This window comes from Giraffa tippelskirchi, chromosome 4, assembly GCF_054371585.1.
Source record: "Giraffa tippelskirchi isolate mGirTip1 chromosome 4, T2T-mGirTip1v1.2.pri, whole genome shotgun sequence".
Classification (NCBI taxonomy): Eukaryota; Metazoa; Chordata; class Mammalia; order Artiodactyla; family Giraffidae; genus Giraffa; species Giraffa tippelskirchi.
The window spans coordinates 11882501-11907916 of record NC_137278.1 but is presented as its reverse complement, the minus strand read 5'-3'; the positions used below and the strand labels follow the sequence as shown (position 1 = coordinate 11907916).

The following is a 25416-nucleotide window of genomic DNA, read 5'->3' as shown; positions in this document are numbered from 1 at the left end:
TATGAAGTGGTATACAAACCTTTAAGAGACTGCTTTCATAAATAATAATAAAAAAATTTTGAGAGTGATACAAGGATCTCAGCACTGTCACTTCACTGTTCCTTTCCATCAAGAGCTTCAAGTATAGTGTAGGGTAGACATAACTTTGGCTTGGCAATAAGATTATCTGCTTTTTATTCCCCAAGCTCTGTAATTACATAGTTGTGATATAAGCAAGGCATGTCACCTCTACAGATCTTACTTTCCCTTCTGTAAAATGGGATGCTTGAGTCAGACGAATTTCAGCTTTAAAGTCCTGTGGTTTTATTTCCAAACATTTTCAAGATCCCCTTGTTGTGAGAGTCCAAGCTCTCCAGACACACATGGTATCTTCTCAGTAGGAGGCTCCACCTGCTGAGGTCAAATGATCTCTAGATCTCTAGGCTCATTCACAGTTTCTCCTCTACTTTGCTCTTCAGTGTTGGGATCTCCCATTTACCCACTTCTTACTGTCCTTGCAGTCTCAATACAAGCCTCACTCTCTATGCAATGTTTTCTTTGACCATCTCTGTCTTTCCCAACCTCACTACCCTTTTAGATAGATACTGTTTACTGTGTCTTTACAAAACTTTCTGGACTAGACTGAGAAACATGTGAAGAGTATGATACCATTTCCATATCACCCAACATAATGCTACACATCCTGAACCTTCCTTGGTTCTTTTGTAAAAAGAGATACCATCACCATCTATCACGTATAGTTGCTGTGAAGAATGAATGAGGTATTACTGTAAAAATGTCCCGAACATTGACTAGAATCATTTAAGAACTGAAATACTAATTCTCTTCTTTCCCTCCCTCTATTTGGTGACTGGTCTTCCCACAAAGTGGTCTACTAAAAAATTGTACTCATTTTGGAAGGTGGACATCTAAACTGCGCTAACAGCCTAAGCAATCCTTGGGTAAGTCACAATTTCTCTACAACTCAGATTTCTTCCAGTGAAGAAAACAACACTTGTTCTCATCTTTTATGATAGGAAGATAAAATGAGATAATACATGAGAAAACACTTTCCTTTGAAGAGCTACCAGCATTATTATTTTTCATAACTCCTAGCTTCAGAAAGAAAAATCTTAAAACAACAGATGAGACAGCAAGATGTCAATGTTAAAGGATGATTTGATGATGACTGTGAAAATCCCACTCCTGATATATACCAGAAATATCAGAAAGTTGTAATACTGTTCCTTGAGGTAGAAAAGCACAGATACTGAAAAGATTAGGAAGCTTTCTTTTTTGAAAATAATCACCTGGAGCATTATTTATCTCCCATGCCAACATATTTTCTAAGTCAAACAATATCATAAATACATCTGGGATTTCAGGGGTCTTGGAATCTGGACATATCCATTTGACTGTGCTAACTGCAAGCTAATAAAATACAGTGACATTAAAACCTTTGTTTTTTGTAAATAAACTTAATTGGCTCAGTCATAGAGTCTGCCTGCAATGCAAGAGACCTGGGTTTGATCCCTGGGACAGGAAGATCCCCTGGAGAAGGAAATGGCAACCCACTCCAGTATCCTTGCCTGGGAAATCCCATGGACAGAAGAGGCCAGTGAGCTACAGTCCATGGAGTCACAAGAGTCGGACACGACTTAGTGACTAAACCTACCTACCTACGTTAATTATTATCATCTTCTGTGCACTGAAGTATGCCACAGGTAGAAGTGGGGCAAAAGAAAATAAAAAAAACAGTCCCCCAAATAAAGTGATTTATTTGTATCAATGAAAGTTATCAATGCCTACAGGGTGGGTATGCAGGTCAGGAAGCAACAGTTAGAACTGGACACGGAACAACAGACTGGTTCCAAATAGGACAAGGAGTACATCAAGGCTTTATATTGTCACCCTGCTTATTTAACTTATATGCAGAGTACATCATGAGAAACACTGGGCTGGAAGAAGCACAAGCTGGAATCAAGATTGCCAGGAGAAATATCAATAACCTCAGATATGCAGATGACCCCACCCTTATGGCAGAAAGTGACAAAGAACTAAAGAGCCTCTTGATGAAAGTGAAAGAGGAGAGTGAAAAAGTTGGCTTAAAGCTCAACATTCAGAAAACTAAGATCATGGCATCCGGTCCCACCACTTCATGGCAATTAGATGGGGAAACAGTGGAAACAGTAGCTGACTTTATTCTTCTGGGCTCCAAAATCACTGCCGATGGTGACTGCAGAAATGAAATTAAAAGACACTTACTCCTTGAAAGGAAAGTTATGACCAACGTAGACAGCACATTGAAAAGCAGAGACATTACTTTGTCAACAAAGGTCCGTCTAGTCAAGGCTATGGTTTTTCCAGTGGTCATGTATGGATGTGAGAGTTGGACTATAAAAAAAGCTGAGCGCCGAAGAATTGATGCTTTTGAACTGTGGTGTTGGAGAAGACTCTTGAGAGTCCTTTGGACTGCAAGGAGATCCAACCAGTCCATCCTAAAGGAAACCAGTCCTGAATATTCATTGGAAGGTCTGATGCTGAAGCTGAAACTCCAATACTTTGGCCACCTCATGCGAAGAGCTGACTCATTTGAAAAGACCCTGATGCTGGGAAAGATTGAGGGCAGGAGGAGAGGGGGCGACAGAGGATGAGATGATTGGATGGCATCACCGACTCAATGGACATTGGCTTGGGTGGACTCTGGGAGTTGGTGATGGACAGGGAGACCTGGCGTGCTGTGGTTCATGGGGTCGCAAAGAGTCAGACATGACTGAGCGACTGAACTGAACTGAACAGGGTGGGTAAAACAATATAATCTAAGAAAGAACCACTGCACACAGTAAAGACTAAAATACATCCATAAACAGACATTTCAGTCCCAAATCTTTTTGTGAAAAAAAAAATATGAGGAACACAATTAGAGGAGGCTAATTTGGAGAAAAGCATTTTAGAAGAAAGATGTTTTTCTAACAAAATAAAGACATCAGACATTATTAGTGACAAAACAAAGGTAAGCAAGTAAAGATGGGTGTGTGACATGAGAGAGAGAGAGGGAAGGGGTGTGTGTGTGTCTTTGGAGGAATTTAATCTCATTGCACATTTCTTCTAATATTAGTTTATAAAGTCAATTAAGGAATACCTATCCAAAACAGATCACCATTCTAACAAGGAGTCATATAAAAATATATTCTTATTTTTCTTTGTTAAACACCCTGCCACATTTTTAAAACATTTCAGCTTTATTAATCTATATAAATATGTCCTTGCCATAATTTGTAATACATTTTATAAGCGACTAGAGGAGATTTCATGCATCGCTAATTCATACATACAAATGTGAAGTTTGCATTAAACCCCTCTAAACAAAACTCTACTTCCTTGCTTTTTTAGAAGCAATAGGATAAATTAGAGACAAGAGGACTCTCATTACAAAGACTGACCCTCTTAAAATTAAGGCTATTTTGTTTTGAGCATCAACCTGCTACTAGAACAGCCCTGGTACCAGGATTTTAAAAGGCCTGAGTCTGGAAAGACTACAGTGGTTGACTGGCTTAAAAAATAACATGTTAGAACCAGAGAAAACAGTGATTATAAGTGGTTGGCAACATTCCAGAGCTGCTTTTTGGTACTCCTTCGCTTTTTAGTACTCTTTTAGACTCCTTTGGCTAACAATTCCCATCTCACACCATTCTTAGGTTTATGCCAAATAAACCAGGACACTGCTACTACAAAGTGCAGAAAAGATCCAAGCAGAATACTACCCATATGCACTCCAAATCACTCAATTCTTTCAGGCCTGCCTTGTCTGGGTATACTAAAATACACAGCAGAACCTTCCTGAAGATGGGCACATTGTGTAACTTTCTTGGAACAGATTATGACACTTATTATTTATAATGATATTTTCTAAAACCTCTATCACTAAAAGTAGAATTTTTAATACATAACATTTATACAGTTTCATAGTTCAATTTTCCATGAAGAGAACATTACAAATAGGCAGCAATCAAGTGAAAAAATAAATGACTGCAAAAATAATGCTTAAAGTATAAAGAAAAATATATAGACATTTCTTGAAAATAAGATGATTGCTTTGTCATTTTATTAACACTGTTAGTAAATTATAGTTTTATTAGTTAAAAAAACTTCTTCTAAAATTGTTTTAAAAGTAAGCCATTTATAAATAAGCTATTGGCTTATTTAAAAACAAAAACAAAAGTAGTCCCTCAGACTATTTTAATTATCTTCAAGTTATCATGTTTGTACTACTTCGAGAGACAGTGAATCATAATGTAAATACTAAGGAAATATTCAATGACTTATTTTTTTAGTTTAGCAATCTATTGAAAATGCTTATTTCCCCAGAGATACTATTCTTAGCCAGCTACACAAAATTCAAGACACTATTTGGCAACATGCTGTTTAAATAGCTGAATACCTTTGAACAAGCTGGGCCTATGTTGCTTTAATCTTGAAGTCTAACAAATTTAAAACAAAGTCCATATAATACTCATAAGGCAATATTACTTGGTTAAGTAAAATATATTCATATTTCAATAAAAACTAAATAGAACTGGATTAAATACTAACCATTCTTAATCATGGTTTGAGTCTGATAACCAAAATTTAAAAATTAATGTCACGCAAACTACATCACACAAACTAACCAATGCAAAGCTCTAGGCTTTAAACTTTTTGATAGTGTCAATAAAATCCCCAGGAAAGGAGAATACTGTAACTCTCCTTGGAACATAGGTGTTTTAAATCATGGTTAAACAGACAGAATGTTAAGAATGGTATGGTTTTTATTTTCCATAGCAAGTTTATTGACACTTTTTTTTTCCAGTAAAGTTAGAAAATCTGATACTACCTGTCCACATAGAAGGGGAAACAAAACTTGGTCAGAGTCTGTAGAACTTCCTGTGGAGAGAAAGAGAGATAATTTATACATCTAATGGGACCAATAAATCTAACATTAACCACGGCACACAATCTAGCAACTTTACCCTAAAGAAAGAGGAGACAGATGAAGAAATATGGGCTTTATCAATTACATGGGAGGAGTACCAGGCAGTCAATCATGAGAAATAATAAACATGATCAAACTTCATTAAAAATGAAAAATTAATCAAGAATCACACATGGGCAAGCAGCAGGAGTCGTGCAGGAAAGCTCTGAAGGGAGGGAGGCGGGTGGGTTGCTGAGTGTTAACACCCCTCCAGGGACCATCTCCAGCCTGACCATATGGATCAGAGTGAATAACACTGAGCCACATGGGTTTGGCCTGGCAGGGCCGCTGTTGCTGGCACCATTTTTGCCTGTTACCTAGGAACAGAGGGGGCCAGGATTAGACAACGCTTCTCAACATCAATAGGCCAAATTACAAGCAAAATAGAGAACCAACTTGATAATTGTCCCCAAACATTATCATCTACATTTTTTTCGAGTTTAAAACTTTATTTATTTACATTATAAAGAAGTTACCATTTCTGGCATGAATTTATTTTGCAATCAAACTATAATAATTTTAAGGGTGCAGTATTTATAGTCTTTATCATTAAATATCATTATCAAAATTGTACACACTTACCTGCTTGCAATTTATAAAAACCCAAAGTAAACTACCAGTTTAAATTTCTTTTTACAAATATGTAGGCATATAAGACCAAACATTTTTCAGGGGAAGTATGCAAAAGGGTACAAGAAAAACCAGACACTTCAAAGAGTTATTCATAAAAGAGAAACTTCTAACATTAAGAATACTATATGAGACACAATATACAGTGGTATATGACTTTTCCCAATAGATACCCTACACATATAGAGAATATATATGCTGCAACACACAAATTCAAGTAATTACTATTTCCTTCATAGAATTTTCTCTAACTTGACTTAATTTTAACTGCAGACTTGGACAGACCACAGTTGGTGCTTATCATAAGTTCATAGACCAATGTTATAAATTTTAAAAAAGTATTCCTTTCATGCATTTGATTTGCTTTTTAACAATTTAAAATCCCAACTTCAAGACAAAATGAAGAACACATTTTTCAGTCATTGAGAAGCTGGTTCAAATTAAAACAAACCTGCCCATTGCAAATCCTAATCCAAGTGATAAATTAAAGATCAGTTTACAAATGTAGTACTTTTCTAACCAATAATAATGAATTATCAATGCTAACTGAATTGATGCTTCTCGCTTCATTTATTTTTAAAACCAGTTCTATCATTCAAGAAATAAACCACATCAATCTAATAACCCACTCAATGAAGCAGAAAGCACATTGACTTCCTCTGCCAGAGCATGTTCTGCCTACATAATTCAATTGAGCATATCCTACTTTTTAATATCATTTTGGACTGGATGTATATCACAGCACTGTTAAGGCATGTCATGAAACAGAAAAGGAAAAGAAAAGTGAAAAATGATGAGTAAGAATACTTCAGCATATCCTGGGGGCATTACTAACACATTAATTTCATAACGTGGCACAGTCAAAGACTATATATATATGTATGTGTGTATGTGTATATATTGTTTTAAAATTCACGTTAAAATAAACTGCAATAGGTAACAGGGAAACAGAAGAACAATGGCAGTTTCTCAATGCATAATGTTATTATCAGGCCAATACTGGCAAAGAGATCATACAAAATATTCATTTTAATGTCTGCAGTTTTAATTATAAAATATATTATAACCCCCCACAAACAAGGCTCTTAGAATTTACACGCAAAATGAAATTCCTTACAAATTCCTTTCACATCAAGTTTCAAACACCACAAAGCATTGCTTGACTCTAGTTTATGTACCAAGCATTCTTTAAAACTCAGTCCCCTGTGCTCACTCATTGCCAACATCAGCTACAAAGACGTTTTATCCTTTACCCTTCAAAAGTTACAGGTGCAGAAATACTCCTCTACTCTATGCTGGAGTTGACCTGCCAAAAGGCCTCAAGATTTTTTGAAAGAAAGGACCCCCATGGCTACAGCGGAGTCAGAGAAATCTAATATGACCAACTTATTACTTACTACAATATAGAAACTATTTACCACTTTCTAATGTCAAGAGTAATAACCAACCATGAACTTGTCTGTCAGATAATATTAGAACAAATATCAAAATAGCCAATGTAAGCCGAGTATAACCCACCTCCCAAGAGTTTTCCTTTTTACTCAAGAAAGCAGTGATAAGTCTAATTAAGCAACGGGATAGGGGAAGGGGAGGAGAGAAGGGAATAAAAGCAAATGTAGGCACATATTTGTGCATTACAATATGTTTCTTCATGTTTGTGATATTACAAGAGCTTGATATTCCAATTTAAGTCAAACAACACGGTGGTGTGCTGTCAGAGAAGAAAACAAAAATGAGCATTACTCTATGTTAGGCATATTCACACATTATCTCAATCAGAACTGAAAAATTAACTTCTCGGTTTGGGAAGGGGAGGACAAGAAGAAGGGGAAAACAAGTAATGTTTTCTATAAACAAAAACTGATGAAATAAACCAATTCTCTTAATACTGATGTTCTCCCCTATATATAAACATTTAACTACCTGATCCTCTCATTCCAAAGAAAAACACAGTTAGTTTGATATGAAAAGCACCACTCTCCGAGAAAGGAGACTTTAAAAACCCTGATTTAAACACATTTTGAGCATTATGCTTATAGTACAGTATCCCCCAGTCTTTCAATATTAACTTTACTGGGAAAACAGTCACTAGCCAGTTGCCAACCCCTTGTTCTCTCTAGAACCTGTGTCTCTGGCTAGAGAACTTTCTTTGTGGAAGGCATTTTCTTGTTTCCTCCTCTCTCTGTCTGTCTATCTCACCTACCCAAGCTCTTTCAGACAACTAGCCTCAGTACAACCTCAACTGCCACATAAATCGGTCTTCGAGATGCAGTACAGCTGATGAAATGTAAATGACCTCATTGCAAAGGCAGGGGGTGGGGAAGACTGTGCCAGCTCTCCAGATCAATTCCCAAGTTTATATTTTCACAAATCTTTTTATGTACAGTTTGATTTTTAACATTTTAATGAGCAAAAAGTGCATCTATAGTAGCCAGTCACCACAGTTAAAGTGCAGGGCATGAACTAGATCCCAGGAGGGAACCAGTCCACCATGTCACCACTGGCTTTAGGACATTCGCCACCTGGTTCCATGTCCCCAGGTTCCAACTCTTTTCATAATCAAAACACTGCTGACATTATAAACCCCAGACGGGTTTTCTAAAATCCCTCCTAATCAATATATCCAACACATAACTTATTGGAGACAACACTGAGTTCATTGATTAAGGTAAGTTCAGTAGCAAAGTTTTCAAAATAAATGAGACAAGAATACAGCATTCAACCCCTTTGTGTCACCAGACAATTTATGAAATAGGCAATTTCCAAAAGGGCTTTTCTTCCCAACACAATATGCAATACTTCATGTTGGAAGAAGTAAGAGCAGAGGGGGCAGGGAGAAAGTGTGGAGGGCGAGTAGTTGCACTAACCTTTCAGTTATGTGTATATTAAGCAGCAGATCACACAATAGAGGAGAAAAGCAACATCTACAAAGCTCTGCCCGCAAGGAGATAAACCAAATCTCAGAATGTGAACCAAAATATGAAATCAACAACCCTAACTCTGGATTTACTTGCAAATGAAAACCAGAAATGAACTCAAGATTTATTTCAGTCTTCTTTGGATTCCCTTCACCCAATCTGAATTCTCATAAAGTTAGACAGCCCATCAAGGAAACTTATTTTAATATGGACAAAGTCTATTATGTTCTGCTGAAACTGCGATATTCCCTTAAAAACTTGGTAAAATTTTACATTTATAATATTATTTACAATAGAATTCTATCTGGAAGCAAAAAATTTCGAAGACTAAATTTAATTTAGTTAACAAGGATTATTAATAATGAGAAGGCTAAACCAATTCCCCCTGGAATTGGGGTGTGAAGTGAGAGGGTATATGAGATCCTGTAACACTCATCAGTTCAGATGTCAAATACTTTGTTTTCATTACTTCACTGAAACCCATAAGCAAAAATTAGTTGTATTTAGTAGATTAAAACAACTGACAGTCAAACACAGACATACACACTCCACAAATAAATGCCACCTGAAAGACAAAAATGTATGCTGATTATAATGTCCAGTGGGGTTAAAATCTCCACAATTAGCATTCAGAGGTATCAGTAACACAATTCCTTACACTTAACAGTATTACTCGACAATATTTTGCTTTGTTCATTTCCCTAAACCTTTCAATGTTGGGAAAATGAGGCACATTCTCAATAGCTCAAAAGGAAAAAGAAAATGTGTGCAGGAAAACATTTAAATAGAGCAAAGAGATGGCTTGAATAAATGAATGTATTTTAAAATATGTAAAGCTATAATCAGCCTCTTTGTAGATTGCTGGTATAGTGGTCGATAATTTACCTTTGTCCAAAAAAAGAGGGAAGGAGGAAGAAGCAGGGAGACTGTAACAGAGCATTTCCTGGATTTTTCGTATCTAAGTTATTTGTTCATTTCAAAATGTAGATGTAGATCGGTGGAGCCCAAATACTGTTTCACTCTTTCTAAATACTCTATTTCTAAAATACTCTGTTTCTATGTTTAATTTTTTTTTTTTAATAACATGAGGGAAATGCTCACCCTCTAAATCCTGCAATTGAGATCAGTGCAACTGACTTGAAAGAAAAGTCTTTGATTGATGATCTTAAAACTCAAGTTGAAAGTTAAAAACAGAACACACACAAAATCCAAACATATTAAAAAGCTAACAAAATTTCTCTTTAAGCCATTTCAAGTTAAAACCAGGGACTCCAAGTGAAAACTAACAGAGGTTTTAATACTTATGATTATGAAGAGTAAAACAGAATGGTAAGGTCTTAGAAGCTTAATTAGCACTAAGTTTAATGAGGTTGATCAGAAATTTCCTAAATATGAAAACAGGAAATACAATTTTTCTCCTTCACTATAAATGTCAAATTAAACCCAAGATCCATACTACAGTTACGACCAAATTTTTGCATTTTTTTTTTCAGTGAGAAAAAGCTTTGAATAAGGGATTTTACAGAAAGGCCTTTCAACACCCAAACATAAAAGCCGGGTCAAATTTCTAACAACGCTGCTCAAATGCTACATATAGAGTCTGCCTCTTTTCTTTGGTTATTGCAACACTTACTCCCAGTTCACTTTTGATAAAGTTTAGTTAATTTTGAGCCATACATATGTTATCACTATGCTAACTTGTGTAATATCTAATATGCATAGTTAATATGATAATTAAAAATTAAATAATAATAATATATAGAAATTCACCATTTTCTATATCATGTATAATATACACTTTATATCTAAATTATCAAGGACATTAAGTACATCGGTGGAATGCTTACAACAGAAGAGCCACCTCTAGAACTAATTCTAAGTCTAAATCTTCGTGACCTTTGAAGTCCAAAGTAAAAATACTGAATCTTATAAGAAAAATTTAAATTCTACACAATCACTTTATTCTTTTGTATCCTTCTCTTTCTTTGAATATTACTTAAAACAAAGTTGTCCCCAAATCACAATATTATGTAACACCATATATTCTCAGATTTTATTTTATTAACTTTAAACCTTACAGCAAAAGGTTTGAAAATGAGAGAGCTATATTTATAAGGTCAATGTTAAACACTACTAATCTTTTTCACACTGTTTCAAATACTTCCAAAACAAACAAATGATTTGGTTAAAATCTCCACAATTAGCATTCAGAGGTATCAGTAATACAATTCCTTACACTTAACAGTATTACTCGACAATATTTTGCTTTGTTCATTTCCCTAAACCTTTCAAATCCTATTGTCTGAACATTTATGTTATCAATTTATCTAAAAGAAAGAAAGGGTGGGGGAAAATGCAGGGGCAGGGTTGGGGGGGAACACTGGTGGGGGACACATAAATCAGCATGTACCAAAGGAAGAGAGTCCCAACAGTGAAAGTGCAAATATCATTTTACTGAAGCAACTTGCCCTCAGGAAGATACTACTCAAAAAAAAAAAACAACCCACTAATAGAAATACTATTTTGTAAGCATATTAAAAACTGTCAGATTTTAAATATTTTAAATGCTCACGAAAATGTGCACAGATGGGCAACTTTTCTATTCACATTAGTCTAGGAAAAAAATCTTTCATTATCAAGCTCAAAGTCCTTGAATTTTTTAAACTTAATTGTGCCTCTGTTTCTTAGAATTCACACCCCAAGGCCAAAGCTTTCCTGCCACCAGCCCTTCAAATCTGACTTGGACATTACACGGGAGGAGGCTCCAAGCCTCCCTGAGGTCTCACTCCTTTTACAACACGAGAAAAAGCAGTCGATAATGGGCCCATGCTGAATTCACTGCTCTCCACGTCTCCTCTTGGGACACAAGCCTAGCAGATGTGATAAAAACTGTGTCAGAGCAGTGGCTCTAGTTTGTGCCTTAATGACAACTTAAACCTCTAAACCAATACAACCAAAGGACTAACAGAACTGGCTGTTACCTCTCTCTCCTGCCAATCTTCGAATATCTCTGAACTAAATTAGCACCTCTACCCACAACATCCCCTGCCACCCCACAAAATCCATTCTAATTTTAAAAGATAAATGAATTCAGCAAACACACTGGCAGCACAAGTGTCTGGGCTGTGTGTGTGTGTGTCCTATAATTAAGCCCTAGCACATATTTCACATAGTTTATGTTTTTTCAAGGTATGATTGTGCATTCAGGTATCTTAAAGGACTGCCTAGTATATTTCTTCTGACCACCATTCTGATAACCATATTGACACATACAACTGGTAGTCTTACAGTTTCCCAAAAGTGCCTAAAGGCCTAACAGTTATTTTTAAATATGTTCAACCATAGCAAACAAAAGTGATATTCTGAGTTAAACATTCTAATTATTAAAATTTATACAGGAGAATTTTTAAAACCATGGGTGGTTATACTTTTCTTTTAACTTGTAAGAACTCTTTGTCTAACCTAATGATATGGTACCAAAAAAATAGATTTAAATGTGTACTTCTGATAACATTTTCTAAATTCTATAATTCAGCCTTCAGATGATAGGCCTTTTTACCCAGTATCTTGAAAGCCTATTCAGTCACAATTGCATACCCACTTAATCAGCAATCATTGTTCTGGGATGCAGGACTTTGTTGTTAAGACAAGCACCAAAACCTTAAAAAAATTTTTTCAGAACTGGCATAAGAAAAAAGTGATCTTTGTCAGACAAGGACAAATTTATGCAAATCTTTTATAAACATTCACAAACATTTATTTAGCTTTTGAAATGTTGGCCTCATTTGAGAGCATGAAAATGAGGGGGAAGTAGGAAAACGCAAAGGACAGCTTAGAAGCTGGCACGCTACATAAATATTCAGAAGGAAGATTATAGGATTCATGTTAGGCTGTCTTAGGCTTCTCCAAAGTCCACACAGAATAGCAAAGAACAAAACTAACGAGAAGTACAGCAGATGTTAGACAATGCATCAGCCTCTTTTCCTCTCACTTGGCTATACTTGGACGCTTTTATATTTTCTTTCAATATGGTTAGGTCATTCAAGGATTCTCCTATAGACTATGTATTGTGGCTACAGATCTATAAGCTGGAGGTCTGTCAGCTTTCCAAAAGTTTCCAATGAAAAGGCATTATGCAAATTCTACTTCTCTTACCCTCTTTCAGGGGGGAAAAAAGCCTCCAGTATGCAGTCATCGGAGTATTGGAAGCCCCAGCCTTCATTTCTGTATAGCTGTGTTTGCCTCAGGGCCACGCTGCTTGTTTTGACAGTGGATCCCCCTAGATAGTTGGGATTAGTCGAGCTTGTTTAGATAAACTTGAAATCAAGGCCTTCTCTAGGTAGACAGCTAGATGTAGCTACCGAGTTTCCAGCTGCCTCCTCCTTTCATCCCCAAACAACTGGAGATTCACAGTAGCTATCACAGCCACAGGCTATGTCACATACATAAGTACAAAATTAAAGGCTGCTAAAAGAAGCCTTTGTAAGTCTTAGTGCTAAAATAAGGAATCTGTACTACTTGGTTTATACAAATTATTCTAGCACTACCAGTATGGAACCGAAATCATCAGTTAACAAAGCATATTAATCAAGGTTCCCAGCTCCTTCAAGTAGACGGGATCATAGTTTGATAATACTAACCTTCTGCTTCTTAGCTCTTGTATGAGAATAATCACTTAAAATGTTGAAAAGGAAATAATAGGCTTTATTTATCCAGTGGCAGGGGATGGCAGACACTGTCAACCAACACTGTGAGTAGAATATGAAAATCAAAATGTAAATATCAAATCTGCTTTTGAGAGAGAATTATTTAGCAATTGATTAGACAGGCCCTCAGTACACCATCATTTCCAATTACAGAACTGTTTCACAATCAACTTTTATTTTCCACAACTTGCAAATTCTGATGGAACAATATCAGGAGGATTCAAGAACTGGGGAAATTTATACTCAGAGCAGAACAGATCGATGACATCTCATTACAAAGACAGAAGGCAAGTGATATGAAACACTATTGATATAAGAAGTATACAATTCAAATAGTTTTCTAAAATCTAACACTCAAAGATTTTACTCTTTTGCAACTAGAAAATGTCTCTTCAGAGCACCAGAAAACTATAAAGAAAATAATTCAATTCCATATATATGTTTTGTTTCATGTAACACATCTTGCTCCAACACATTGATGCTAATGTTTACCTGAGGCTGCCTGTGATAAACTAAACACAACTGAAATAGGTTTAAACATTTTCCAGAACTATGATGTGATAAAGCATACAGTACAAAAGGCTTCTGACCATACTGTCAAGTCACACAAGGCAATCTCCAAGCAAATTCACGTATCATCAATGAAAATGTACTTTCATAACTTTACAGCTAAGTCACTATTTAAAAGAAAAAACTTAAGACACATAAGAAATTCTGAAGCTGCAGTCATCATTTGAAGTTTTCTTATGAAAGTTTGGGTTATTTCATGTACAACTACCAACTAAAGAAGGACTCACCAAACTTCTTCTATAAAGGGTCAAGTAGTAAATATTTTAGGCTTTGTGGGCCACTTATAGTCCCTGTCACAGATTTTTCTGGGTTCCCCCCCACCCACCGACTCTTCAAAAAAAGTAAAAATCATCTTAGCTCAAAGTCACACAAAAAAAGAGCCCTAACCTCTGATCCAGAGTGTCAAGAAACCTGGTCTTGACCAAAGCATTGGTCAAGTATTACCAAAACAAACTCACCAACACTCAAGAACTCAAATGTAGAAATTCCTGAAAAGTAAAATGACAGTGCCAATAATGTTAGTTGTCTGGTGATCCAACAATTCACACATGATTATTGCTAAATGGCCAAATGTCTACTGCACACAAACATGCTCTCTTTTGGAAAAATGAATTAAAATACAAAGAAGTTCAAAGAATTAAAAAGAAAACATATTTCCACTACTCAGAATTCACAACTGTTTTGTGGCATGGACTTTTCAGAGAAACAATTTCTTCTTATGTTAACAATTCACTACTACAATTAAGGTACAGGAGTCTTCTTGACAGAAAGATGGATCCATGCTCTCTGGATTCTCAAGAGCTCTTCAATTTGAGAGTTATTTTGTTTATAATACTTTTTAAAATAATTTTACTGAAGTATAGTTGATTTATAATGTTGTGTTAATTTCTACAGTAATGTGATTCCATAGTTTAAAATATTTTAGAAAGCAATATTAAAAGAGAAAAAAGCTTTTTCTGGTGCTCTCCAGGCCACTCACTCAAATACATGTTATATGTACACCCAACGGCACCCCACTCCAGTACTCTTGCCTGGAAAATCCCATGGACGGAAGAGCCTGGTAGGCTGCAGTCCATGGGGTTGCTAGGAGTTGGACACGACTGAGCGACTTCACTTCTACTTTTCACTTTCATGCATTGGAGAAGGAAATAGCAACCCACTCCAGTGTTCTTGCCTGGAGAATCCCACAGACAGGGGAGCCTGGTGGGCTGCCGTCTATGGGGTCGCACAGAGTTGGACATGACTGAAGTGACTTAGCAGAAGCAGCAGCAACGTACTAATGAATGTAGAACACAGAAGAGCCTCTTCTTGACTCTCTCACTTCTCAATTTCTGCTCCACTCCCCAACTCCTTTTCCCTTATATGGGCTTCCCAGGAATTTATCTTCCTTCTTCTATCTCTGTATCCTCCTCCATTAATATAGTCTACTTTAATATCACTGTGTAAATGACTCAAACTCAAATCTTCATTTCTAAACTACCTCTCCAGCCCCAGGTGCCCATTCCAACTTTCTTTTGAACACTTCCTCCCCATGTACCATAGGTACTTCAAGCTCAACATGTTGAAAATTCAGATGCAGCATCTAGGTCCAAGTACACTGCTCCTGCTAATCCCTTTCACGCCATGAGAACAAGAAAGAATTTCAGTACTTGTTGGGGTATAGATAATCCATTCATGTGACTTTGATTCAAATATTTGTTGTGGTTGTTGAGTTTCAAAATAACTCTGAAGAAGCCTTCCCAAGTGTCAATTAACAAGAAAATGAACAAGAGAGTCCCAGAAATCAAGAATATTTCAAAGTCATCTCTAGAAAAGAAAACTGGTCTATTTCCCTAAGTAAGATAGTTTAATACCAGACAACGTGCTAATGACCCTGTCTGTATGGAGTTTTCAATCTAGTTGGAAAGACAGATGCTATGCAAAGGAATACGCTAATATACTGTTAAAATTGTGACAGCGCACTCTCTTCAGTTCTTTCACAGCTTCTAAGACAAAATGACAGGGGGTTGAATTTAGATGAAAGGGTCAAGAAAGGCATCTCGAAAGGCAACATTTTGAGCCGAGACTTGAGGAATGAGCCGATGTTCAGAAAAGCTAGACAGCATATGAAAGAGCAGAGACATTACCAACAAAGGTCTGTCTAGTCAAAGCTTTGGTTTTTCCAGTAGTCATGTATGGATGTGAGAGTTGGACTATAAAGGAAGCTGAGCACCAAAGAATCGATGCTTTTGAACTGTGGTGCTGGAGAAGACTCTTGAGAGTCCCTTGGACTGCAAGGAGATCCAATCTGTCAATCCTAAAGGAAATCAGTCCTGAGTATTCACTGGAAGGACTGATGCTGAAGCTGAAACTCCAATGCTTTGGCCACCTGATGCATAAAACCGACTTATTGGAAAAGACTCTGATGCTGGGAAAGATTGAAGGCGGGAGGAGAAGGGGATGACAGAGGATGAGATGGTTGGATGGCATCACCAACGCGATGGACATGAGTTTGAGTAAACTCTGGGAGTTGGTGATAGACGGGGAAGCCTGACGTGCTGCATTCCTTGGGGTCGCAAAGAGTCAGACACGACTGAGCAACTAAAGTAAACTGAGGTGTTTACCAGACAAAGATTGCAAGAAGGATAGGGAGAGGAAAATAAATAACAGCAAAAATAAACAACAGTATGAGCAAGAGCCCTTGGCACATTCAAAGAAATAAAATAAGCATGGCATGATGGAACAGAGGAGGTAAGGGAGAGAGTGGCAAAGGCCAAATCACGCAGGGCGTTAGAGGGCATGTTAGGGAGTCTGGACTTGATTCTTGGGCACTGGAAGTCACTAGGAAGGTTTGAATCTTCTGCAACCCACTTGCATGTCACTTCCTAACCTTTCTGTCTACTCCCAAGTCTTCTAGATTCCCAGGGGATTAAAAAGCTCTTCTCAGTGAGCTCCTTGAGTCTCCTGAGTTTCCATGCCAATCCTATTGCCATCGTGCCTATCATAAGACTACCCATAATCTCAAGACCCTCCATTTCCAGGAGGAGAAAGACACAACTAAGTGCCTATCAGACCTCTGAGATGGAAGAGGAGCCTCAATAATAAACCTGGCAGCTGAGAGAGGAGTTGTGGTTGAAGAGAGCAACATAGGAACTGTACCAGATTTGAATAGGATCAGCTTAAATCTTCCTTCAGAACCTAACAATCTACATGTCTTCTTGTTTAATCTTCATAGGAAAGCAGTGAGACCAAATGGACAAAGAAGAACTGAGTTTATCAGAGAATCAATATTTATTCTTAATACAGAAAATGAAAAGAATAGAGAAAACTATTAAATCTATATAAAATGTAACGTTAGTCATTCCTGTCAAAGGTTTACCATTTATGACTTAAACTTAAGAATTATGTATATAATTAAAAGTACCTAATTGATTTATCTAAGTTCCTCTGTTTCAGCCTGTATTTTGTTTTCCATATACCAAACAGTCACCTGCCCTCTGGAGGGGGTTAAGCGACATATGGAAGGAGACTGACAAAGCAGCCAATGTGTGTCCTGTCTTGTGCTAGAAGCTTTACATATACACAATTATCCTATGAGTAAGCTGATGTTGACATTATCACTTACCCGGTTACACATGAACTGAGCCTTGAAAGTCAGGTAAATTTATTTTCTGGCAGAATAGCGAAGTAATTTGCCTACCTGGAAACAGACAGTGATGGAAAAGCTAAGATTCAAACCCAACTTCATCTCTCCTGGGAGCTCAAGCTCCTCCCATCTTATTTTCAAACTGTAGTAGTGGAGTAAAAGATTTTTGTTGTTGTGTCAAAAGTCTTAGGTTATAGTAACCTTATGTGCAAGCTTGCCCAGCTTACCTGGTTATGCTCATTCAGTTCAGTTTGGTCACTCAGTCGTGTCCGATTCTTTGCGACCCCATGGACCACAGCATGCCAGGCCTCCCTGTCCATCACCAACTCCCAGAGTTTACTCAAACTCATGTCCATTGAGTTGGTGATGCCTTCCAACTGTCTCATCCTCTGTCGTCCCCTTCTCCTCCTGCCTTCAATCTTTCCCAGCATCAGGGTGTTTTCAAATAAGTCAGTTCTTCGCAACAGGTGGCCCAAGTATTGGAGTTTCAGCTTCAACATCAGTCCTTCCAATGAATATTCAGGACTGATTTCCTTTAGTTATGCTCATTATCTCTATGTTACCATGGTGCCCCCTTCTGCACTCACAAGTGTCCTGGATTGTCATTAGTCTTTGAGAAAGAGAAGACAATGGCTTGTCTGGAGGCTACTACTGCCTTATAATGGGAAGCTGGGGAGTGGTATTAGAATAGTCTTTATCACTTGACTCAAGGCTCTTTAACCATATTATTGGATTTAACTACATTCTAGGTCTTAATACAATACTAGACATCAACAATTACACAGAAACAGCAAAGTCTTCTGTTTGTTTCATTTTCCTCATGCTACATTAGAAAACATTTCTTATTAAAAAACTAGACTAATTCAGGTGCCGTGTACATATCATGCCTCATTCTCCTACAAATTCTACAAAATGAGTTGTACTTCCTTGTTTTACAGACGGAAAAAAAATGATGCTGAAAAAGTAAAGCCTTTGCTCAAAGAAACATTTCCAAAGTCAAATCTCATATAACATGGGGATACTTGCCTTTTACTTTTCTTTGAACCAAACACACTCTTTCAAAAAAACTTAAAAGTTTTTATGGGGGATGAAGTTTGTTAAAAAGTAACTGAATAATGAAAAGTATTTTTGGCTGTCATTATATATATTTCTTATACCAGATACATTTTTAAAATTCAAAAATATTTCTCAATTTACCAGGAGTTTAGATCTCTAGGAATGATAAACATTTGGCAGGTTGGAAGAATTCTCTGATAAAAATAATGTTCTTAACAATCACTGTTGATACTTCTAAAACAAGGCAACATGTTTGAAATATATTCAGATATAAGAATCTTAAATTCCTCTGTTAGGCAAGGTGAGATTTAATAAATGTGTATTTTGGTTTGTCCTACTTTGTTCAAATTCTGAGCCCAAAGATCGTAGTGTGAACACTATTTGGTTGTTTATTATTATATATCAAATATTTGCCTATTAACATCCATGTACAGTACCAGGTCCTACAGATGAAACATGTAGCAGGCAAGAATCCCTGACTTTCTGCCTGGGGGAGAAAAAGCATACGTAAACAAGCATGTGCAATAAAGTATTTTAAGTTTTCTGGACAGAAGTATGGTCAAGGAAAAGGCAGGCACTATCAGGTCCACCCAGGGGAAGTCAAAGACTCCTCAGAGGTGGTCATATTTCAGCTGACTTTTGAGAGGTGGGTCAGCATTTACTAAACAAGCAGAGTAGGTATTTAAAATATCATATAAATGTCAAATAGTTAATAATACTTAGAATATTATATAAATATTATATACATATGAAATATTATAGAAAAATATTCCAGGTATAAAAGCAACGTGAAACAGTATTATATATCTCACAAGGTTGATATGAAAGTACATGATTTTTGGTAAATTCAACTTTTAAAAAAAAACAATGTTAATTATCTTTTCCATTTCTACCCACCAACTCTACCTGCTATATAGATAGATATTGATATACATACACACACATATGTACACACACAAACTAGTTCACAGTCTGGGCTTCATGTTGTATCACATTTGAAATCTGAAACTGACCAAAGTCTGAAATTATGGTAGCTAGAGGAATATTAACTCTGCTGCATATAAGAGTTTTTAAAATGAAAGTTAACACAAATAATACAAAGTACTACATCCAACTTAAAAAGGCTAATTTACAAGGACAGTGGGACCCATTACTGAATTTGAGGTTTTAAAAATGGAAGGTCTCAATATACAGATTTCACAACAGAGATAAAAGTAATTAGTTATTTAAAATTCTTTTATTACCATTTAAAGAGTTTCCACATTTTCTGTACATTTTAGAACATTAATATTCAGGACTTGTTTCAGGTCAATATCTTTTCATCTTTACTTGACAAAGTACTCTCTCTTACTTTTCTGACCTCTCTAAATTTTGCTATAGAACAGTGTGTACTTAGAAAGAAAAGATTTTTCAGAATTCTTCCTAGGATCAGTCTAAAATTCTCAAGGCAATATTATCACACATAGCCCTAATACCTGACAAAACAAAGGCACCAAAACCAGGTTACCCTGTTACCTTGCACCTATTCCCTAGAAAAAGTATGATATATACTTTTTCTATAATAATTGGCTATTATTAAATGTCAGGTATTATTCTGAGCACTCTACACATTTCAAATCACTTTAAACCTCACAAGAATCCCATGATGCCTTTACTGTAATTATCTCTAGATTACAGGTGAGAAAATGAAATTCCAAAGACGTAAATTCCAGTAAATGACAGAGCTGTCTCCAAAAGTTCTGTGCTATCCTTTCTGGAATCTGAACTCCTTAGTAATTACATCTGTGTATTAATATACTTCATATTCACAATTATTCACTGGCCCCTAATTTATCCTAACTGCTAAGAAGAGCCAGTAATATCAACTATGGTCATTCCTATATTTGAAGAGTTCACAGTAAATAAATAATACAATTACTTATTGGGCTTCCCTGATAGCTCAGTTGGTAAAGAACCCACCTGCAATGCAGGAAACCCTGGTTTGATTCCTGGGTCAGGAAGATGCTCTGGAGAAAGTATGGGGTACACACTCCAGTATTTTGGGGCTTCCATTGTGGCTCAGCTGGTAAAGAATCCACCTGCAATGCGGGAGACCTGGGTCCGATCCCTGGGTTGGGAAGATCCCCTGGAGAAGGGAAAGGCTACTCACTCCAGTATTCCGGCCTGGAGAATTCCATGGACTATATATATATAGTCCATGGGGTTGCAAAGAGTCGGGGACACGACTGAATGACTTTCACTCACTCAAACAATACAATAAAGGAATCAATGGTCCAAGTGCTCTCCAAGTGCTGAGGATAGAGAGACTAACTCAGTCAGGGCAAGTTTCACAGAGGAAGTGACAATAAACTGGGCATTTAATGTTGAAAAGAAGTATGTTGGATGGGAGGGAAGTAAGAAAGGCATTTCAACCATAAGAATATCTTGGACAAAAATATAGAGGTGGGAGAGAGCTCACTATGCTGGGAAATAGTGAAACATTCTATCTATGTCTGGTTATAAAGGGAAGTGGTAGGAAACCAGGCTGGAGGTTGGGGCAAGGTGATGGGCCTTAAATTCAAGTTAAGAAATTTGAAGTAGATCTTGAAGGCACCAGGGAACCATCAGGCGTTTTGACGTAAGAGAAATGGTGTGATTTGATTTAGGTTTTAGAAAGATATCTCTGGCCATCTTATAGAAGGTAGTGATTACAAGGTCATTGGGTTGTAGGTCATTAGGAAGACTCCACAGGAAAGAAGATGAATGTTAATGAGGAGGGAAACAGCAGAATAGGACAGACTAGAGAGCAATTTAGGAGGGATAATAAACAGGGTTTGATGCAGGCTTGCAGGTACATCCAAATGAGCAACAAGGACCGATTAAGTAAGGGTAAAGTTAAGACTCAGACTACAGCTCCCAAAAGCAAGCATAATCCACTTAGTTATCAGAACTGAATAACTCACCAGAAATTAAGACTCCAATAATACTCAGAAATGTCTAAAATATGCCAGAGATTTTTGGGAGCCAGAATAAAACCAGGAGAATACTTCTAATAAGAATATATAAGTAAGGATTATATAATTTCATTTCCTAGGGTTACGTTCAAGTAAGTAGTAGTACAACATAGCTGTATAGCCTGGCATGACTTCAGAAAGACTAGCTCAAAAAGAATTTGCTTTTTTAATGAGTTCCTTCTATATAACTGAAACAGCTGGGGAATGACCAAATTGGACAAAATCTTCAACTCGAAAGAGCCTTAAATCAGAAAATTTATCAATTTTTCAACTGAATTTGGCTAAATGTTTAAGGTTTTGAAATACAGTTTCATTAAGAAGCCAATCCAACCCCATCCCATTCTCAAATTCACCCTTTTTTGGAAATGGGGTGAGAGGGTGGGGGAATGAAAGATACACATATGACAAGAATAGCATCCATTATATACAAAGTGGTTTTTCTTCAGCAAGCACAACAAGTTTTCAATCAAGGTAATAAATTTGACTTGTAACAGCACAGGGAGAAATAAGAGGCAACCTGTGAAAGATGATTTTTTAGGATTACTTTTTCCCATCCATGAGCCTATAACTTGTAAAATATTTAAATAAGAATGGGACACTTTTAAACATATATAAAGAAGTAGGCACTTAATTTGGGATGCATTTATACACCTGCTATCAATGGATTTTTTTGAATCTGTAATGTGTCCCTCAAAATAGCTACATTTGATGATAGTAAAGACTGCACTACTTGAAGAAAGCTGCTTCAGCCTGGTGCTTTGTTGCCATTATGCTAAACAATTACCTCCTAGGTTTTAGGGTCTGAAGAAATTAAGAGCTTCTATCTGTGGATGAGAAAATTACAATTCTACCTACAATTGCAGACTGACAACTGAGTAAGAAATATGGAAATCAACCTTTTTGAGTAAGAGGGTTTGAAAAAAATCCATGAATCAACAGTGACTTTTAGAAAAGCACACATCTAAAACAGACCTAAAAGATGATCTTCTTTAAAGGCAGCTTCAAGAGCTTCCACTTGAGTTTCTCTGTACCACTCTTATTAACTTTACTAACTTCTATGGCTTCACAACACAAAGAACAGGAAACTGCAGAACTGTGATTACACGGTGGTATCACTACACAAAGCTTCTAGTTTTCAAAGTAGTATTCCCAATTTCTGGCCATGCCATTGTTCTATAACCTATCAAAACACTTTGAACATGTATTATCTTTGGGGGAGATGAAATCTTCTACTTCTTCCTTCCTCTTTACCTGGTACAGTGTCCAGATCATATTCTGCAGACACTTTACTTATTAATCTCTCACTCAATTAATGCACAAAATCAAATCTCGTCTCCAACTCAGTTTCTGCCACCAAAAAACAGACGTGGAGGGCGGGGAACCCAGAAAATGTAGCTACTTGTAAGTTAGTATTTTTAAAGCCAGATTTTGGAATCATTTTAAAGGGTGGCCTCTTGAAATCTTACATAAGTAAATCCCTCAGATAATACTCAAATCAACTGACAAATTCTGTTCCATGGCATATAGTGTCCTTAAAAGTTTCCAGGATCAAACTTGACTTCACCATTTAAAGTGGATCAAATCTGAATGAACTGTATGAGTGGGCTGGAAGCCTCACTTTTGGAGAAAAATAGGGGGAAAAGAAAGCTCAAAAGTTTCCAACAGGATGGGAAACACCCAGGTCCAATTCCATTCTTTGTAAGCTTGGTGAATGCAAGGCACAAAAAACCACAAACCCAAAGCCTCAATTCCAACTGGTGGATTCTATGACTTTGACAAGTCACTATAGAAAGACCAGTGGAATCTTTGTGGAATCAATGTCACACTTTATACAGATCAGGTACACTGCTGCTTATGTTTCTCTGCTTAACAGTCAAACAATGGGAAAATCAAATTTTATCACTTGTTTTCCATTTTGTGTGAATATTGTACATGTGTGTCATATTATACAATATTGGTGCAATGAGGTTTCCTTTCACAGTAAGAAAAAATGTAGGAGCTGTGCATTATATCTGTAGCTTTATTAGATAGTATTCTTTCTACTCATCAGGGTAGGAACAAGTTTTGAACAGAAATGTCCAACCTCTGGCTCAAGATTTTGAAGAAAATAACTTGGAAGTTTCCATACACAGCTGCTCACTGAAAGGAGGCAATCGCCAACACATAAGTAGGGAGTCTTGATTAAATATTATCTCTGCTACCTTTCAAATCAGAACCTTTCAATCTATGTATATACTGTGAATAACTGAGCTTAAATTTTTTTTTAGAGCATACCTGAAGAACCATGAACAGATGAAAACTCCATATTTAAGCAATTACATGCAACTCAGAAATGCCAATTTCCATCACAATTAGCCTAAGTTATGCAACATATTTTTGTTCCTTTTTAGTATATAGGTGATGTATATTTTTACAATTTGCTTAACTGACTATAGTGAAATTTTAAAATCACACAGACCATATAAAACCATAAAAGAAAGGGTACCTTTTTATTTTTCCCAATGTACCATGTTTCTACATTGCTTATGGAGCTTATACAAGAAACACTGTTAGTTTCTATATAAAGATTTCCATAAAATTTTTATAGATTCTATAAATGCATAAAGATTGTTGGTTTCATTATAACCTCTGTTTCAGTGCCAGTGGAAAGAAAAATTACCTGCAACTCTGAAAAGCGATCTACAAATACAGGGACGGGTAGGTATGTTCAGACCTCTAGCTAAAGAGCTCTAAGACATTTGCTATATTTCATCAAAATATAGATGAGCACAGTGGAGAATCAACTTCCAGCACATTCAACTCTAATCACCACTCTCAGAACAAACAGGCTATGAAAAAGTGCAATTGTGAGAACAAATGATTAATTCTTCATGTTTTAGTACAAATACTAAATCACATCAAAACTAATGCATTTTTAAATTGTAGGTGTAATGCCTATTATACTTGACACATTACAAAGCTACTTATAGTGATAGGTTACTATATCTTTATTCTAAATTATCTCATACTACATGTTATAATTACTAAAGGCTCATTTTTTAATCTGAAAAATCATGTTTTAAAGCCAAAGATGGGATTTTGATGAGAGGGGTGACCATAATTTACTAACATGTTAATTTAACTATCTTCTCCTTCAATTCAATTAGTATTCATTAAAACTACACTAATCACAATGAATAAAGTTTTACCAATTATTTCCATAATTATGAATGAATACAGTAAACATCATAGGATAATTATAAATCTACTTCGTTAATTACAAGGCTATTTCTAGCAGGGAAAGATATTCATGGTTTTCTTTCTTATTTTTAATGCTAGATTGACATGCTGATGGCTTTGAGAAACCATTTCTAGAAATGAAACATTATTATTATTATGTTCTTTTTTAACAAAAATTTTCTATTAGACAAGTTTACTAAGAGCTACATTATCTAAACTTATAGTAAGAGAATGAAAAGAATTATTTGGTTTAAGTTCCCAAACCCAAAGTAACTCAAAAATTGTATCTGTAATTTAGTAACTTTAACCTTAAAAAAAATTTAGATTAATTCAGATTACACTTAAGAGAGATATAACTTTTTAAATTTCACAAGTGTGTGGTTAAGAGGTTTTTGCTTTTGTTTTTTTTAATGCAGGATCCATTCCAATTCAGGATCCTACCAATGTTGATGTTTTAATATTTAAACTAGCTAAGCATTAAACAAAAGCAGATGAAAAAGTAATATGAACTCTGAAAAGACCCTGCTTTTGCCTTTGTTGTTGTTTGTTTTTCTCTTTCAAAAAACATAGGCATTGCATATCTTTCAGGAATTAACAAAGCCTGTACTTCCAGGTTTTAAGACAGTAAGCCTACCAGATTTTAAATGAAATATTGAGTGCTACAGTGATTTAATGGTTTTAAACCATAGATGTCATTGCAGTCTGAGGG

General features: G+C 36.2%; 1 protein-coding gene across 3 annotated transcripts in view; it reads right to left on the bottom strand.

The window, feature by feature from the left end:
• Window positions 1-25416, bottom strand: part of DENND1A (DENN domain containing 1A) — a 537858-nt gene that overhangs the window by 363918 nt on the left and 148524 nt on the right. For all 3 annotated transcript variants that reach the window (XM_081588650.1, XM_081588651.1, XM_081588652.1), the window contains one exon: window positions 4853-4902. In XM_081588650.1, coding sequence (XP_081444776.1) covers window positions 4853-4902 — 50 coding nt within the window. The remainder of the gene's footprint in view (window positions 1-4852; window positions 4903-25416) is intronic.